Here is a 17,837-nt window from a genome sequence, read left to right as displayed (position 1 = left end):
CCGCTCGGCTCACGGAGACTTCACCACAAGCTCGGCTTGGAAGCTGTGTAGACATAGACACCCACACACCCCGGTTTTTGACTTAATATGGAACTCCTGAACTCTCCCGTCGATTTCTATCTTCGTATGGAGGTTGCTAGCCAACAGACTACCGGTGGATGCCAAGCTCCAATGGAGAAAAGTAAGCCTTGCTTCTAAATGTTGATGTTGCGAATCACCGAGAGTGGAACTGAGGGAGCACTTGTTTTTGCAAGGAGAAGTAGTAGGGGAAATGTGGAGAAGAACTGCAAATTGGTTCCCTAACTTACCGAAATGGAACGAAAGAGTGATTGACTTCGAGGCTCGAATAAAATTCTGGCACGGTAGGCTATGTCAATCGAACAAGCTACATGTCAGCTCGGTCATCCCCTGCCTCATTCTATGGTTCATTTGGATGGAACTTAATAGCTACATACATCGAGGAGTGAAGATGACAGCAGAAAATGTGTTCAAAAACCAAGACTTACTTGTAAAACATGATCAAAGCAGGTAAACTGAGAAGGAAGGAGTGCGAAGGATGCAACAATCTAGAGAATTTTGATACAACCACTTGGATCGAGAGGCCAAGAAAGCTCATCAAAACAGTCAGATGGATTCCGCCGGACACGGGCTGGTTAAAGCTCAATATCAAGGGAGTGTGGAACCGGGCAGGTGCAGGGGCGGGAGGAATTTTCCGAGACGCCAGCAGCAACATTGTCCGATGCTTTATTCGGAAAGTGACAGCCGCGTCGGCTCTTGATGCGGAGCTGCAAGCACTTTCCCTCAGCCTTGAGATGGTTACAGGTAGGGGTAGAAAAGTGTGGATTGAATCGGACTCTAAAGAAGTGATCTCCTTAATTCAACTCAACAAACCCGGGCCGGCACATCTACGACATCAAACGACTTTCATCCAAAACAAATTGAAGGAGGTTGTTGCCAAGTATTCCCACTGCTATAACGTCGGAAACAATGCAGCGGAATATGCAGCGAAGCTAGGGAGTCCCGAGAATGGCCAGCAGGAATTTGACCGTGACACAGCCCCGGCGATGATCAAAGCGTTGGTAAGAATGGATCAACTCAACATGCCGAATTTCCAATTCCTAAGGCACTAGTAGGATGGTGAAGTTTGGTGAACATAGGTTGATCCTACTGTAATTTTTGAGGTGAGTAATTTGGTGTCACTCACATGTGTGCGGAGGGGACAACAAATTACTCCCTACGTGGGCTCTATGTCACTTTTGGGCGTAAAGCGTGTAAATGGTCTTTTATGATATGAAGGGATGAGGGACCCACAAACCCTCCACCACAATGGTGTTAAAATATATATATATATATATATATATGGATGTATTCATTTCCTTTTCCCATCTTTTCTACTATTTCCTTCTTGATCTCAGCCGTTGATTTCCTACATCCTATGGCCTAAATTATTGGCTTAAATCATTAAATTTAATTCTAATAAAAATCGAAAAGGGCAAAATTGAAATACAATATTTTGTTAGTTATGGAATCTTCCTTAATTTACTCCATTAAGATCTTCACGGTTATCGTTTCTTTTCATAGATTGAACATATTGCTCAATTCCTTCCTGCCTCTGATTCCGATATCGCACTCCACTCCCACAATTGATCCGAATACGTTGCCGTCGGCTGTGAGCGCGGAAAATCTACGGCGATTTGAAGAAGGTGAAGCAACCGATTTCCCCCGGCGGCAAACTCGCCGAATTCCTGAACTCGTTCTTCGCCGGCGGAAACATGAAGAAGAGAACAATCAACGGTGACGTGTTGCCGTCGCTGAAATCCAGAAACTCATCGAAGTGCTCATCCGCTTCGTCGTTCTCCCGATCCTGCCTCAGCAAAACGTCGTCGTCAAGAGGAAACCACTCCACCGGCGCAAATAGATCCGTGAGATTCTCTCCGGTCAGCGTGATTGTCGTTAAGGATGGGTTGGTTAAACATGAACAGCATCAGAAGCGTGATCAACGAAGAGCACATGGCGCCCGTCATGGATCAAAACCGCCCCGTCGAGGAGGTCGCGAGGTATCTGCTGAGGAATTATCAGAGGAAAAATCAAAATCCTCACGTCTAACACAAGGTTTTCGATCGAGATTTCGATGAAGACGAAGACGACGATGCATTATATGTGATATACATAATCTACAAATTGTATAGTATAATGCATAGTTTAGTTTCTATAATGCATTATATGTGATATGCAATGAACATTTAGGGTGTAGTATAGTGTAAGCAACACAACCTCTACGAAAGACCGCGAGTATTAGTCCGTCCTTAAGGGTTTAGATTTTGGCGTGGCTAGGGTAGTAGTTTAAGCTGACACATATAATGCACCAATTGTTTATAGATAATGCATGTTATTAAATATATAATGCATGATATGTTAACTGCAATGTATTGATCTTTTAGTCGTTTAGTCTGGTTTTGATTATTTGGGGTTTAGGGTTCATTCATTCCCCTGGGATTGCCCAATTTCGGGGGCTAGGGTGGAGTATATTGTAAGCAACACAACCTCTACGAAAGACCGCGAGTATTAGTCCGTCCTTAAGGGTTTAGATTTTGGCGAGGCTAGGGTAGTAGTTTAAGCCGACACACATAATGCACCAACTGTTTATAGATAATGCATGTTATTGAATATATGATGCATGATATGTTAACTATAATGTATTGATCTTCTTAGCCGTTTTGTCTGGTTTTGATTATTTAGGTTTTAGGGTTCATTCATTCCCCTAGGGTTGCCAAATTCCGGGGGCTAGGGTGTGGTATAGTGTAAGCAACACAACCTCTACGAAAGACCTCGAGTATTAGTCCGCCGTTAAAGGCTTAGATTTTGGCGTGGCTAGGGTAGTAGTTTAAGCCGACACACATAATGCACCAACTGTTTATAGATAATGCATGGTATTGAATATTTAATGCATGATATGTTAACTGCAATGTATTGATCTTCTTAGCCGTTTTGTCTGGTTTGATTATTTGGAGTTTAGGGTTCATTCATACCCCTAGGGTTGCCCAATTCCGGGGGCTAGGGTGTGGTATAGTGTAAGCAAGACAACCTCTACGAAAGACCTCGAGTATTAGTCTGCCGTTAAGGGCTTAGATTTTGGCGTGGCTAGGGTAGTAGTTTAAGCCGATACACATAATGCACCAACTGTTAATAGATAATGCAAGTTATTAAATATATAATGCATGATATGTTAACTGCTAGGGTAGTAGTTTAAGCCGACACACATAATATACCAAAATACAAAAGTACGTAAGAAACTAAAAAATTACACGCCTGTTCAGGACTATAAAACCAATTCACCCATATACACATGATAAATCTCATAATGCATAATATATTGTAAATAATGCCTTTGTATGTATACGTAATGCTCTGCATAAATAAACGTACTGCACATAATACGTTTCTGAATAAGTGCATTATTTGGTTTATACATTGCATTATTTACTGTGTCATTTACATTACGTGAAATATGATAAGCATTAATGCAGAATAATGCCAACGTTTTTTGGCCAACGCAACCGGTATAATGTCGTCCACTGCGTCGTCTATCTCGTCTCTAAGCTGCTTCTCTGCTTTGGACCAAATACAATCAAAACATCAGAAAATTATCACCAAATTAAAGGACAACATGATATGAGCAGCACAAGGATTGAAATATATCACAACAAATAATGCTCCAGTCAGAACAAATAATGCATAAAACTGTACCCATAATGCGTAGGACAAAGCAAATAATGCATTTATTACCATCACATAACATATTTATCAATTTAATCAACAAGTTGAATCTTAGTTTCTAATCTAAGGCTATTAACAAATACAATCAATACCTCTGCACAATGGCATGACAGATACTAATAATACCCTTTGATAATGCATAATATAATTCACATAATGTAAATTTCATAGGACATAATGCATTGTCTAAACCCAAAAATGCACATGTATTACACACAAAGACTAGTAACCAATATCAAGAATATAACTCATAATGAACCATAAACTCCAACATATGCATAATTACATATTCATACTGCACTTCCCATACTAAATAATAACCATATTGAATCTTGACTGAGTTGCTTAACCATCACAGACAATACCCGTACTAATTTCTACTATAGACATCATAATGCAAAAATCATGGTACATAATGCACAGTCCAAAATAAATAATGCACATATTTAATTTTGCATGAGTTTATTCAGTAAAAACACAACGCCCTACATAATGCATCCTTTGCTGCACATAATGACGCTTACATATATACATAATGCACTAATCAAACATACAAGTATCATTCCACAAAATTGACAGATACGATATTGAATTGCATAAGCAGCGTCGCAAATATACCTGCAGCTTGGAATGGTTGTGAGCGCGGACGTCCTCGCTTATGCATATTTTATCTGTCGGAAAAGAACCAAATCAGATACCAGAATCCATGCTTTCAAACCCAAAACATAAAAAACCCGGCGGATAAAGACAGATGTCAGAACAAACGATAAAACCCAGTCTGATACCAAATTTCATGCTTGTATACCCAAAACAATAAAAACCCGTCTGAATTTCATGAGCAACGACAATTTTGGATGTACCAATTTATAGTTTTCGTGCCTACCAAGTCATTAAAGCGAAGTCATGAACCTTGTCGCCGGTTGCGATTCGGTGTTAGCAACGGTGGAGGGTGGGTGTCGTAATCGTTGACGAATGCTGTTGAATATTTCGCTGCCTACCGAGCGGCATTCGGGATCTAGGGTTTACAGTGTGGAGAGGGTGGAGAGAGTGGAGAGAGGGGAGAGTAGTTTTACAGCGTTTAATGAGAGACAATGAAGAGACTGAAGTTTCAAATCCCAATAATTTCGGCCATTCCAAAATATGGCAATTCAATTTTGGTCGGATGACAATTTTACCCTTATAATGCATATACTCAGGTTCAATAATGCAACACGGATACAAATATGGAGCTTCAATCTGGACCGTTGTTGCATCAGATCTAACGGTTAATAATGAGAAGAACAAAGGATGTTAGAGTGGAAAAGGAGAATAATGCTCCCCTATATATATATATATATATATATATATATATATATATATATATAATGTAATCTTTTGGCATGAAATATTAGTAAACACACAGATAAAAATCATCCCTTGAAATCTTTTATCCAATCATCAAAAAGCTATAATCCTAAATCATGTTCATATACTCTAGTCACATTATCATAAAAATTCATTTTTATTCTATCATTTAATTAATTTAATGAGGTTATCATTAAACTGTTAGAAAATATCAAGTTAAGAATGTAATCGAACCGGCAATGCTAAAAGACTTAATATAGATCCATACACATTTAAGCATGTAATAACATTCATGATCAACAATCTTATAATTATCACCATAAAAATTAATGATACAAGGATAATTCATCAGAATAAATCTAACATAATGAATTCAAAGTTTACAATGTTACACTAAAAATTTGGACCTCATTACAGATCAGGACATGCTGAATTGAGAATCCAGAACAAAATCGACAATGAGGCAAGCAAGGTTGAAGCAGAAAAAATGCTCATCTATTCTACACACTGCATCGTCTTCCTGCCATCATCGAACGCTGTAATAATACTGTTTCCGGGAAACATAAGGTTGCCCCGTAGAACTTGTGACTCAAGCTCCGGCTCAGTTACTTAGTTCAAGAGTCATTTTGATGTTCATGCCTGCCAATTCCGCAGCTAAATATCTGAATACGTAAGGCATGGCGACGGTCTCCATACCCTTGCTAGTCTTGCACGAAACACACGTAACCTTTTTTGGTGCCTTGCTAGGCAGCCTCAAACCTATCATTTCGCGCACTTTTTTCTGATCCGACTGGATTAGTGATGTCGTCAGGATGCTTCCGCAGAGGGAGCACACGTCAGCAATGTGATAGTCGGAACTCTTGTGGAGCCTGTCGTGTAACAGGTATGCAGCACCGTGCGCTAGAAGGGAATCGCGTTCCATTTCCCCAAAACGCACACCACCACCACGCTTCCTTCCTTTGATAGGTTGTCTTGTCACCTGGTCAATTTTTCCTGTGGAACGAACCTGGGAACAAACGAATACGACATGACATTTGAGAACCGAGCAATGCCCAACTGATTGTGCTTTGAGAGAGAATTTCGTACCTGAAATTTATCGGAAACCATGTGACGGAGACGCTGATAATATACAGGCCCAATAAATATTTCGCATGTCAGCTCCGTCCCATAAACACCACTGTACAGTACCTCCAACCCGTGGTGATTAAATCCACGTTTAACCAATTGCGAGCCAAGCTCATCTATTAGTGAACTGTCAGATTCTGACCCATCAGGTTTCTTCATTGAGCTCGAAAAAGGTGTAGCATCCACAAAATTTCCGTGCAAGGAGCCTCCCTACAACCACACACGATCACACACTCTAAAGTCAGGCCAAGCCTGGTGATATTGAACTTCAGATGTCTCACTACGTGCACATACCTTAGCAGCAATTGATTCTAAGAGCATAGCAATTGTCATCCGAGAAGGAAATGCGTGAGGATTGATGATAAGATCTGGCCTCATTCCGGTGGTTCCAGAGAAAGGCATGTCTGTATCCTGCCAAAGCTGAGAGCAAACACCCTTTTGACCGTGCCTGCTGCTAAATTTATCACCAATAACTGGGTTTCTCGGATGCCTAAAACGAATGTTTGCCTGCATACAGAATGAGCAAACAGTTATCAGAGTAATACTTGTACAAGCTTACCGAATAGTAGGCAGATATGAGATTTTTCAAACAGTAACAAGTGATATGTTAAAATTAACAGATAAAATCTGAACATGAAATTTCATAAAATGTATCCAACCTTTATCTGAAGTAAATTGAGAAACAGAGAGTATTTGATAAGTCGAAATTGTGTACTTACCTTTTGCAAGTGTTTTTTGTTTTTCGTATCAACAGCAACATAGTCCACATATGCGTGATCCGAACCTTTTAACTTATTGGCTGATACTGTACTTGTAATTTCATTATAAACGCCACAGTATGGATCGCCGGGACCTATTTTCTGAAATTACAAAAAACTTAAGGTTCACTTAGCTAGCGAAGAAACAAAAAGGAAACACATCTATGCACTATCTACCTGCCCAACAAATGGTAGACCATCAGAGTCAATAAACTGATGACTTGATTTATCCACATTGCTCCTCCCGAATGATCTTTGGGAGCGATCTGCCCTGAACTTATCTTCACCCAAGTCAACTGTTTCTGTCTGCGATGGAATTATAGTAAATGTCAGCAGCAGCCTAGTTAACTCTTACTGATTGACAAGTCAACAGCAAACTCCTCCTAGCTAAAAGGTGCTATGCAATCTTCACAAGTCGGTACATGTAATATATGTATTGCATTTCAGCAAATAAGATGATAAAGTCTAGGCAGACCTGGTATATGTATCCACGGAACATGCCACGATCCACAGATGACTTATTTAACACCATTGCATCCTCCATGTCATATCTGAAATAAAGTAGAAAATAAATGAAACCATATTCTAATAGATGGTTCAGGAAAATAAGAAAAGAAGTTTTACCCAGAATATGCTAAAACTGCTACGATTGCATTAGTTCCAAGTGGACAGTCATCGATATTGTACTTTTCATATGTCTTTGTCCGCACAATTGGTGTTTGTGGGGTCTGTAGAAACGGAGGGACTCACAAGAGTTAAGAGTAGAAAGTGAAACTTAAGCATTGAGATGCATTTTCACCTACCATATCTCCACATCAGTAATATAGAATAAGTGAATTCCTTTGGCAAGAAGGCTCAATTAATTAAAATAAATATATTAACTTGCACAAGTTAGACGACAAAGTTTCTCAATTACAACTTCAGATGAGAATGTTTGGGAAATCACCAAACACTTTGTGTGACATCCATAAACATCAGTCCATATCCTCAGAAGAAAACACCCAAACATTTAACCCAAATATGTGGCATAAACCCATTAGAGCAAGAAATTAATATAACGAAAAAACCTCCTGATTAGTCAATGGACCCAAACATTTAACCCCAATATGTGGCATAAACCACATTAGAGCAAGAAATTAATTCACAGCCATTTTACAAGCATCCATTTCTAGAATTAAACTAATATACATTTAAATTCAATGTAACCAGGATCACCAAAAATGTTCAAAATAAGAGATAAAACCCTTTCATAAGTTAAGGATCACAGGAAAGCACATGGAAGAATTCACAGCCACCAGTTTGAAGGGCATGAAAGAATGATGGCTAACCTGAAGATGATACAGCTTTTGATCAGCTCGAGCGTTTAGAGATTGACAAGAAAACCCCATTGTTTGTTTTGCCATCTGTTAAAGTTATTGAAAAGTTTAAAATGCTAACTTTGAGGAAAGGGCAAGATATTAATCCTCATCCAAAATGAAGAGATGAAAACCTGGCACTGGTACATATTACGAGGACTCTGATTGTGGTCAGACCAAGGGGTCAGATTTCCCACAACACTCAATATTCCAGTTGGATGAATTTCAGCATGAGTTGCAGGAAAAACATCCTTCCTTCCCCCATTTCCTCCATCAGGACAACTTATTTCCATGTAAACCTAGACAAGCACAGATACATGTTACAGCTTGCAAAATCTTGATACAGGATACTGCGGATAAAGAAGAAAATTTAAGTTTCAGCATATTCATGTATCACAGAGATACAGACAGGCAATGCATTGTCACAAAGAGCTTCTACCCACCTGCTCAAAGGGCCCTATGAGCTCAATATTTTTGCTCTCTTCAGAAAGTATTTGGAGATTCTGCACTGGACGAACAAATCTAGATGCAGATGTGAACAGGTATAAGCCAGGGTAAGCTCCACCCATGCTCAAAGGAACATAACCAACCTCAAGATCTTCAGGTATCTGCAACATTTAAGAATAAAATGGTGCAATTCAAAATAAAAACAAATAGTTCAGGAAAAACACTGGACGAACTAATCTAGATGCAGACGTAAACAGGTATAAGCCAGGGTCAGCTCCACCCATGCTCAAAATAAAACAAATAGTGAAAAATTATGAATAACTCACCGCTGAATCTTCTGACACCTTTAATCTCCGCATATGGGAGACAGCCTTTTCTATTATATTAGAAGCAATAGAACCCACTACACGACCATCTAGAAGAACAGGAAGTACTTCAGGAGGGCCAGCTAGCAGAAGCTTCGGCAATGCTGGAGTCATTCCAATGCTTACCAAAACTTTTGATATTGACTTCCGGATTTCTAGGAAGTCTTTCACTTTCCCGTTTGAATCATAATATGAAGTTAACCCTGCCAAAGAGTAATATACGCCATCACATTCAATTTATTTCCACAGAAGAATCACTAAAGTAGTAAGCCTAGAAAACTCATTCATAAGCAATCTTGTATGGTAAATTCTAAATTGTTGCCAATTGGTTGTCTTTGTTCCTATCTGCTATGACTGTCATTAGACTCATTACAGAATAGTTTCTTAGAAACATAGTAATGGAAACTCTGGAACTAATTAAAACTTCATATACTAATCAAATTCCAGTATGTTTGACCTTCCAATTCACTGAGTGGAAAGAATAACTCTTAACCCCCAGAGGAAAATATAAATTGAAAGTGAGTACTTACGGCAAGAAGCAGTCATATGATTGAGCAACCCACATGGCTCACCATCGGGTGTGTGAACAGGACACATAAAGCCCCAAGATCTGCACCGTACATATATCATTAAGTAGGAAACAGATAAAAAGACATGAAGAAGACAAAGAACATGCAAAGAAAATATCCATAGAATCTCCAAGTAATAGGGTAGTAAAGCATACTCAGGCAACAACTTCCGAACACTTGTTGTACGAAGCCCAGCAAATGCAGCACCTCGATGAACAGCTCGAAAGTGTGATATGAAACGCAGATAGTTTAATCTCTCAGCCATAACTGTCATCCCAGCTCTCTGCAAGTAGCAACCAAGAAGAATAGAACAAAGACCAGTAGAAAATTAGTAATGTTTCATGGAGTTAAGAATCAATAAAATAATCAGAGAAAGGTGACATCTAGTACCCCATAGTCAAATAGAAGGGCGGGAATTTGTTTCATTAGTGATTCCCACCAGCACAAGCCATATGTAACGTAACAAAGATATATAATCTGATCTAAAATGCAGCCTCAAAAAGCAAAATTTTAGACAAAAGAGGCTGGTGTAATGCTTAATGAAGTTAGAGATACTCCAGGTTCTACACTATGTTCTAAGTAATAGTAGTTCATATCAGAGATAAGTATGGCGCATAAAGCATACAATGTATCCATGTGATATTACAATGGTTTGGTGCTTACTCTCTATAGTCTAGAAATTGCACAAGACATTTTTAGCACGCTTATGATAATAAAAACACCAAAAGTTTGATAGATACTACATACGAAGTGAAGAATCTTAAGATAATAAATTATTCATGTATCCTTTCGAATCAAAACAATCAACTTACCAATTAATAATCTTATTCCCCATTTCTATTGCGAAGATAAGTGGTACTTATCTTATCTGGCATGGTAAACCAATTTATCTTTAAATATTAAGCATGTGTGATGTGTGAAACATTTGAAAGGAAAGACTATTATTTCAACACGCAGAGTTTGCTTATCTTTTCCAGTAATTTAGGGGAAAATTACAAATTTATAAATTTTATATTGACACAATATGATACTCAATTTTTAGATGAAATGGTATATGACTAAATTCCAAATGTTTTTAATGCGCTTAAGTTGCGACTTAATACAATAATGAAGGCGAGTCCTGTTACTTCTGTACCTGCTGTAAATCTAGACCTGATTGTGTGTTTAACCTTCCAGTCTTCAGCAAATTTTCAATAGCTGCCCCAATTTGTTTCGGACCACTTTTATCAATGACTTTCCTAGCATCTGTCACTGCCATTAACATATTCAAAGAACATAAAATGTCAGGACAACAAGATATCTTACAATTCTTAATATATCCTCAAGCTCTGAGCACAAGACTCCATAACAGTTCATATGACAATAGCAGATAATTTCCACATAATCATTGACATTTTTGACAGATCAGCATATTACACAGAAGTTTCAAAACAGTACAATGACATCATCACCACTTTATTCTTAGCAAATCTATTATCCTTTTTATTCCCGTAAACTTTACTACTGTAATGTAATTGTTTGTAGCAAATCTATCATCCATGTTGAATTTGCAAAATTGGTCAAAGACCATGATTTATCTGGCAATGTACACCTTATAGAAAGCTTACAAGGAAGTTTTATCATCTGTATAAATGTATTGCTACATATCTATAAAACCACAGATACCACACAACAAAATCAAAAGGACACCAAGCTATATTCTATGGGAAGTGTAGCATACCACTGCTTAATTCAAAATTTTTGTTGTCTTTTTCGACTTCATCTTGTAGTAATCGTTTTGCCCTCAGTAACCAGTCTTGTAATTTTTCCTGTACGAATTATGATAAATAATGAGCTACATCACCCAAAGAAAAACCCAGGACACCAGAAAGATGCTAGAGAAATCAACAGAACAAATATTCTCTGAGATAGTTGATGAAATTTCTTTATAATGTTACAGCAAATAAGCCAATTAGGTAATAAAACACAAACCACTGCTTCAAGGACAATTTAACCAACTGTTTAGAAAAATGAAGAGGATAACAAAACAGTTACATATTACCAACATAAAGCTTCTTAGAAAATAAAGGCAGTGGCAAAATTACAATTCCAGGGTACTTGCCTAGTACTCCCTCCGTCCCAAGGAAGATGACCCCTTCCTTGGCGGCATGGGATTTTATGCAGTTTTATTTTGTGTGTAAAGTGGAGAGAGTAAAGTAAGACAGAGGGAATAAAGTAGGATATAGGTGTTCCCATATTTAGTAATGGGTCATCTTGGTTGAGACAAACCAAAAGGGAATGTGGGTCATCTTTAGCGGGACGGAGGGAGTACCAATTACAACTCAATTCAAGTTATACTCCGTATTAATTACAGAATCAATAGAGGATAAAAACAAGGGATTTATTTTATGCTGTTTTACTTATCAGGGTTGTCTGCTCATCCATAAAAAAGGAGCATAACTAGTCTGCAACAGGTTCGCAACTCAAGGCACATGAGAAATGGAAGTTTATGACTGAACATGAATACTTCCGAGAACAGTTCCTCGCTCATACTAGGAAGTACTACTATGGCATCCATGACAATTCGATTCACAGAGCAGTTCCACACATTCTTTCTCTGAGAAATGATATTATGATAATAGTCCTCTTTTTAGTTTTTACAGTTGGAATTGTAACATGTGGTCCTATATAACCAGTGATACGTCAACAATTACATAGAAAGTGAACTTGAGGATGGCGTAAAACAGTTCAAACAGATCCTAATACCAGATGGATATTGAATATATCCAGAAAAAAACGTCTCCATGGGTACTAAAAACCAGAGCTTTTACCTTGAGATAAATAGTTATAAGGTGGCCAGGCAGTAGAACCTCATGATGTTGTAAAGAATCAGGATTGTCCGGTACTGATGTCTGGTCTACCAGAGAAAACAATTTCTGCAGCATTAAACTAAATTGAAAATTGAATCAGCAAGAAAATGTCAGGTGAGTCTATATAAATATGGAATAAGTAAAAACAAAACAGCAGATAATCTAAAAAAATCTGTCTAGGCGAAAAACTAGAATGAGGCAAAAACAAGAGACACTAACATGAGTAGATTGAACTTGTCAATATTGTCATCTAGATGGACAAATATGTAATCTCTTAACACAGCATCAGCAACCTGCAAAACCAAGGCAGACACAACTGAGAAGTGGACTATCTATAGTACATTCTTTTTATTATATTTACAGAAGGGTGCGAGCAGCTTGATAGCACATTCGGATACATGATTTCCGAGTCTAATATAAAAGGTTTCATTGCATGAGATATGTAATTTGATCTACTTTGTATCCTTTAGTGAGAGTAGTAAAAACAATTGCCATAGAAGACATGAACTTACATCAGAGTAGCTTTGTTTTTCCAGTCCCATCATAACAGCCTGGAAATGCTCACCTGGTAATACAAAAGCATTAGAACACAAATGCAATAAGTTCATGTGAAATGCAAACAGAGTGTAATTATGGCTCAGTACCAATATGTTGTATACACTGAGTGCGAGTATAGAGAGAGAAATGCTGAAGCTCATCCAAAATAATTTTTGCTCTTTCACCAATGAGTTGAGTGCCAACAGATCCCTTTCCTCGATCATACTTTTCATTGTAGCCGGATGTTAAACTCACATAGATTTCATGATCACTCGTCTCTGTCAGAGCCTACATAGAGCAGAATGTGAGGAAAACAGAAGCAGTAGCAACGATTTGCCAATAAACTTTCCAAGAGCCTCCGAGACCATGTGTTAATACTAACCAACAGATCCCGTGCTTTAATAATTTTATAACAATTACAACAATTTACATCTGGCCTAACTATAAATCGTCTTGCACTGCACCCTAATTTCGCTCCCGCAGTGTTCCTATACTAATCCATTATCCTTTTACCCAGTCTCTGATTTCCTAAACTAGCCTATAGAAGTATCATAGCTTGCACAAAAGCCAAATCAATAGTTGATTTTCAACCTTAGGGCAGGAATCAAAACTTCGTACTGAAACATAGTGCAGAGTGCATAGGGATGAGTCATGGCAAGCATTATGAGAAAGCTCTCTCATTTAAAGTTACAAATCCAATATTTATCTAAATCAGAAACAAAAATTGTTCAAATGATTCTTTTATTCCATTCAATCTAAAATGACCAGTTGACCACCGTACTGCAGGAATGATAATCAATAAAATGATTCTTTACCAAATTACTTATTCCATGGTCATTAGTCAATCATTTACAAACAGTACAAGCTGATACATTATCCACCGATGAATGAAAAACCAAAGACATGTATTGATTATAACTTATTTGTAACACATAATTCGACAATTACAGTGAAACTTCAAGAATAAATCAGAATAATAATAAAAGCCCTAAAAGAGACAAGAAATGCACATTACCTTTAATATGATTCCAACAGGAAGCAAATACTCCCTCCCTTGTATCCTAGCATAGAAAACAACGTTAGACTTTCATAATTTCACCATATGAGTAAAATCCACTAAGTACTAAAGTTCTCACCAGAAGCCAAGCCTTGCACTCCCACTATTAAGGTAGTATAGTTTAACTGACACGGCAGACTGGTCTTCTCTAACACATCTGAGTGTTATAGAGTACCAAAAAATATCAGAGTTCCAAAGAACTATGCATAAGACTGGAAAAGTATGAGGAAGTTTTCATAGAAGTTTAGAAAAACAATGAGCATGTAAATTTGAAGAACAACAGTGAGCATGTGTCTACCATACCCAGATAAATTGGAACCCAAACAGGTATTACCTTTTTTCATTTGGCATAATAAAAGCCCATAACATGCCTACGACAACCAAATATAACCATGAGATAGACCAACGAGGCTGCCGACTAAAAGCTACACAATTTTAAGCATCAAGTTCTGACATATATGATGGTCGATATGTATATGTAGCACAAAGTGATATATAGAACAAAAAATGACAAAGCAGCATACAAATCCCCCACTACATCTGCAATCAGATTCCTAAATATGCGCCTTGAAGAAAGAACAAATTAAAACAGTTATATAGAAAGGGAAAGAACCTTATGACTACTGCTTTATCTGTATAACCTTCGCGCCGTTCACGAAAAGAATTCCTCACCATGCTCGTTGGCTATGTAAGATTACAAGAACGTGAATAGACAATTAAAAAAACTACAGCAACGTAGGGCATAAGAAGATTTTACTTACGTAATTCCGCTTTGGGAGTACCACAAGACGAATAACTCTCTCAAGTCCATTCAGGATAAAGTATCTAAAGAACACACAAACATACGATAAAGAGGTTACATACTGTCCAGAACTTAAAAGATTCATTTATAGGGGCAGCATACTCACCCTCCCATTTCTGAAGGCTCTTCTTTGAGTGAAACCAATTTCTTAGGAGTATTTGCTGCCCTAAGATGACAGGTTTTGGACTACATAGAAGCAAAGTGTTGTGTCAAGTTTAGAAGCGTTAACAAGTTCAATGAGATCACACCAATTTACATGCCTTGCTGTTTAGGAGTATCACACTATATCTTAAAGATAATCGCCTATTTATCACTCCCTGTTTAAATCATCTCTTTCATAAAGTTGGAATTTTTAGAGGATGAGGGAGTACTATTCAAACCGTCTTTTTCATAATTTGTATCAACAACTTCTATGAGTATGGTCAAACAAGGTACTAGTACTACAACAAAGGTTTCTCTCTTCTAAGAATATTGTTAAATAAGGATCAATACTAGTTAAAAACAAAAGATAATTTTACTGTAAACTCAATTTATAATATAAAGCTTAACACACATGAAACATCCCCAATTTAAGATTGGGGCATCAAGTTATCATATATCAAAATAAGCATAAAAACAACTACCATCCAAGGTATTATAAGAGGAAGATTAAGCAAAAGGCAAAAGTCTGTTGGATTGCATAGTACATTAATTACCTTTAACATGATAGGAAACTGCCCAAGACTAATTTTATCTCTTATGACTCCTCCATCACCGTACTGAAAATTCAAATCCGCCATGAACGCCCCGGAATACGAGAGTTTTGCTTGCCTACACTGCTCCAGCCACAAACAGATATTGTATTAGCCTCTGGCATAGGGTTTGATTGGATATAGATACCAAAACGTAATGATGCATACCTCAAAAGGATATAATGGATCCATCATAGCTCTGGAAGATCGCTCCTTTTGAGGTGCATATATTTCCGGATTAGAGAGCCAAAGTATGTCGGGGTTAAGAATCAACCATTAAAGACCGAAATTTGAACTATAGCAAAGCACAGTAAGCTCAAAACATGACTAACAAAACAATTTTCCACCTCAACCTACAATTTAATCATTAAAAAAAAGCAACCAAAAATCAATCCAAAACTTGAAAAATCAACTAAAATTCAACTGAATTTCATTATAATTCCATCAAAAGGATATTTCTAAGCTTGAGCTTGGTTGCAGGATCGAGGACTTCGACGGGTTTGACGTTCTGCATCATGGTATCGAGGCCGCGCTCTAGCATATGGTCGAATGAGTCGATATGGTGGCGGAAAATCTCGCGTAGAGCTTCATAGTCCTTCTCCTCCGCCAGATGCGGCCGGCCTGCCGCCTTTCCGACCTTGTCTTCTTCTTTAACTCCCGTGCTCGCATCCATTGGCGGCGGCGATTTGAGGACGATTTGAAGCTGCAAGTTTGATATATTTTGGATGGAAGCGACGGAGGCGTGGGGAGAATTCCGGTGGGCGTGAAAGGCAATTCGCGAGGGAGAGGAGAGGAGGACGGCGATGGAGATTTTGTGAGGGTTTAACAGGTTATATGTAAATTTGTGTATTTCATATCAATATAGTAATAAAATAATTATGCTAAGTTATCGTTTTTTTAATTCAAATGGACAATAAATATTATTCCAAAATTTAGTAGTAAAACTATAATCAATATAGGGGGTTTTCGGTTGGCAATATTAAATCTCATGATTAAATATATATCATGTTTGGTTCATAAGATTAAACCCTTCAACTTAATCCTAAATGGATGGATAGTCTCATGATAATTAGTCATAGCCTCCCCACTCCAACTAAAATAATCTCATAACTTAATCATAGATGGATAGTCTGATGATATTAGTCATGGCAACCGAACGCCACCATAGTATATCAAATGGGAGTTTTGGAAAATAATACAATTATCATTTGTAATTTATTTAAATTAATGTTATAGTTTCGGTATAATTTTAAAATGAAAACTATAGCTTTTATTAAAACAATACTCCTATTTTTTTGTTAATTAGGACAATTGATTAAAAATAGTAGCCTTTATTATGTATCCAATGGATACTATCCATTACAAAAATAACTTTTGTTAGTCAAAACATCATTGACAATAACTTCCATTCACAAACACAATAACTTTGGAAGATAATGCTCCATGTATCTCATAAAAATACTCGTATTTATTTTTCATTTGATATGTCTTACTACAAAATTAGTTAACTTGTAAGTTTTCTTTCGTATGAGGTGGACATTATTTTCTACTTATAATGCTTCATTCATTTTTTATCTTTCTCTTACTCTATCAATTTTGCATTAAAACGTATACCGTCCTTAAAATTTTATTTTCATGGGATGAAAAGAGTATTCATTAGAACGACTACTTTTATTTATAAAAATCGCAATAGTAATTTTTATTTACTAAACTACTATTTATAGTAATAATAACTTTTATTCATAAGAAAATAACTTTCATTCAAATAAGCGATAAGTTTTATTTACAACATAGTTATTTTCATTCATTAAAATAATAGTAATTATTTTTTTATTTGAAAAAATAATACTCCACTTTTTATTACGAGAACAATAATATTATTTGAAACAATAAAAACTTTTATGTATTACAACAGTATATTTAGTCAAAAGAAAAATTAATTGTATATATTAAAATAAGTACTTTTATTTATTTAAATAATATTCACTAAATTAATAATTATTAATAACAATAACTTACATTTGCAAGAACAATATCTTCTTAAAAAAATATTAAACAGATGATGCTAATATCAATATTTTTATAACAACTACTTAAAATAAAATAAAATATCATAAGCAC

At 36.9% G+C, this 17,837-nt stretch overlaps 2 protein-coding genes across 2 annotated transcripts; one reads left to right on the top strand and one right to left on the bottom strand.

The window, feature by feature from the left end:
• The first annotated feature begins 515 nt into the window (after positions 1-515).
• On the top strand, positions 516-1,130 carry LOC121765654. Its single transcript, XM_042161853.1, has one exon. The coding sequence runs from the start codon at positions 516-518 to the stop codon at positions 1,128-1,130; it is 615 nt and encodes a 204-aa protein (XP_042017787.1).
• Positions 1,131-5,392: 4,262 nt separating this feature from the next.
• On the bottom strand, positions 5,393-16,551 carry LOC121763787 (DNA-directed RNA polymerase I subunit 2-like). Its single transcript, XM_042159867.1, has 27 exons — positions 16,173-16,551; positions 15,885-15,967; positions 15,681-15,800; positions 15,092-15,171; positions 14,945-15,008; positions 14,797-14,867; positions 14,263-14,340; positions 14,142-14,187; positions 13,234-13,414; positions 13,102-13,154; positions 12,809-12,882; positions 12,551-12,668; positions 11,461-11,548; positions 10,876-10,991; positions 9,896-10,023; positions 9,702-9,781; positions 9,133-9,374; positions 8,803-8,967; positions 8,494-8,658; positions 8,333-8,407; positions 7,629-7,732; positions 7,480-7,555; positions 7,182-7,310; positions 6,966-7,106; positions 6,541-6,753; positions 6,208-6,456; positions 5,393-6,127 (listed from the first exon to the last, which is right to left on the bottom strand). Exons 1-27 carry the CDS (start codon positions 16,387-16,389, stop codon positions 5,723-5,725), a joined length of 3,561 nt encoding a protein of 1,186 aa, XP_042015801.1. The 5' UTR covers positions 16,390-16,551; the 3' UTR covers positions 5,393-5,722.
• Positions 16,552-17,837: the final 1,286 nt, after the last annotated feature.

The sequence above is a fragment of the Salvia splendens genome, chromosome 14 (genome assembly GCF_004379255.2).
Source record: "Salvia splendens isolate huo1 chromosome 14, SspV2, whole genome shotgun sequence".
NCBI classification, from domain to species: Eukaryota; Viridiplantae; Streptophyta; class Magnoliopsida; order Lamiales; family Lamiaceae; genus Salvia; species Salvia splendens.
The sequence above is the reverse complement of the archived record's forward strand: the minus strand, read 5'-3'. Positions and strand labels throughout refer to the sequence as shown.